The following is a 663-nucleotide window of genomic DNA, read 5'->3' on the forward strand; positions in this document are numbered from 1 at the left end:
GTAAACTAATATTAAATAAAAGTTAAGTTATAAAACTATAGTAATTAAACAATTTAATTGCAGGAAAAGAAATGTAGCTTTACCTTTTTGTTGTTAGTTTCTATTTCACGTGCTTTAGTAATATAAAGTTCCCTTAATTGTGATTTTAAATCACTGTTCAATTCCAGCTCTAGCAGAGCTTGGGAAATGCTAGCTTCGAACGCATCAGGTTCAACTCCACCACTTTTTATTATCTTAGCGTTTGCTGTGAACATCTGAAAAATATTTAAAGGTTAAGATGTATTATTATTTAGGTATAAACATCTCAATTTTAAACTTTTTTTTTAAATAATAATATAAATTGAAATATTAATATTATTTTAAATTTGACATATGTAAAAATATAATTTTGAAGCTAAATACTATGAAATACAATATGCTGTCAAATATAAGTACATTGTATCATATAAAATCCAGTTTTATCAAAATTTATATGCGCGATCGAGTAAAAAATCTATGTTCATCTAACAAATTGCAATGTTATAAATAACATGCAAAGTACCATTTAATATTTTCTAATTCATTTTAACTTTGTTTTTAGCTAAAAACTAAACTGCTATTCGCGTGTACCTTGATGATATCCGCACCGCGTGAAAAGGATCCAAGAAACACATAAGTAGAAGT

The 663-nt window shown here is 26.1% G+C and overlaps 1 protein-coding gene across 1 annotated transcript in view; it reads right to left on the reverse strand.

Moving 5' to 3' along the window:
• Positions 1-663, reverse strand: part of LOC108577243 (40S ribosomal protein S7-like) — a gene marked incomplete at its 3' end in the record, with an annotated part of 1,122 nt that extends 459 nt beyond the window's left edge. Inside the window, exons 1-2 of the mRNA XM_017940376.1 lie at positions 610-663; positions 84-254 (exon numbers count right to left, since the gene is read on the reverse strand). Of these exons, the coding sequence (XP_017795865.1) occupies positions 84-254 (171 nt within the window). The remainder of the gene's footprint in view (positions 1-83; positions 255-609) is intronic.

Source organism: Habropoda laboriosa, unplaced genomic scaffold (assembly GCF_001263275.1).
Source record: "Habropoda laboriosa isolate 0110345459 unplaced genomic scaffold, ASM126327v1 scaffold709, whole genome shotgun sequence".
Classification (NCBI taxonomy): Eukaryota; Metazoa; Arthropoda; class Insecta; order Hymenoptera; family Apidae; genus Habropoda; species Habropoda laboriosa.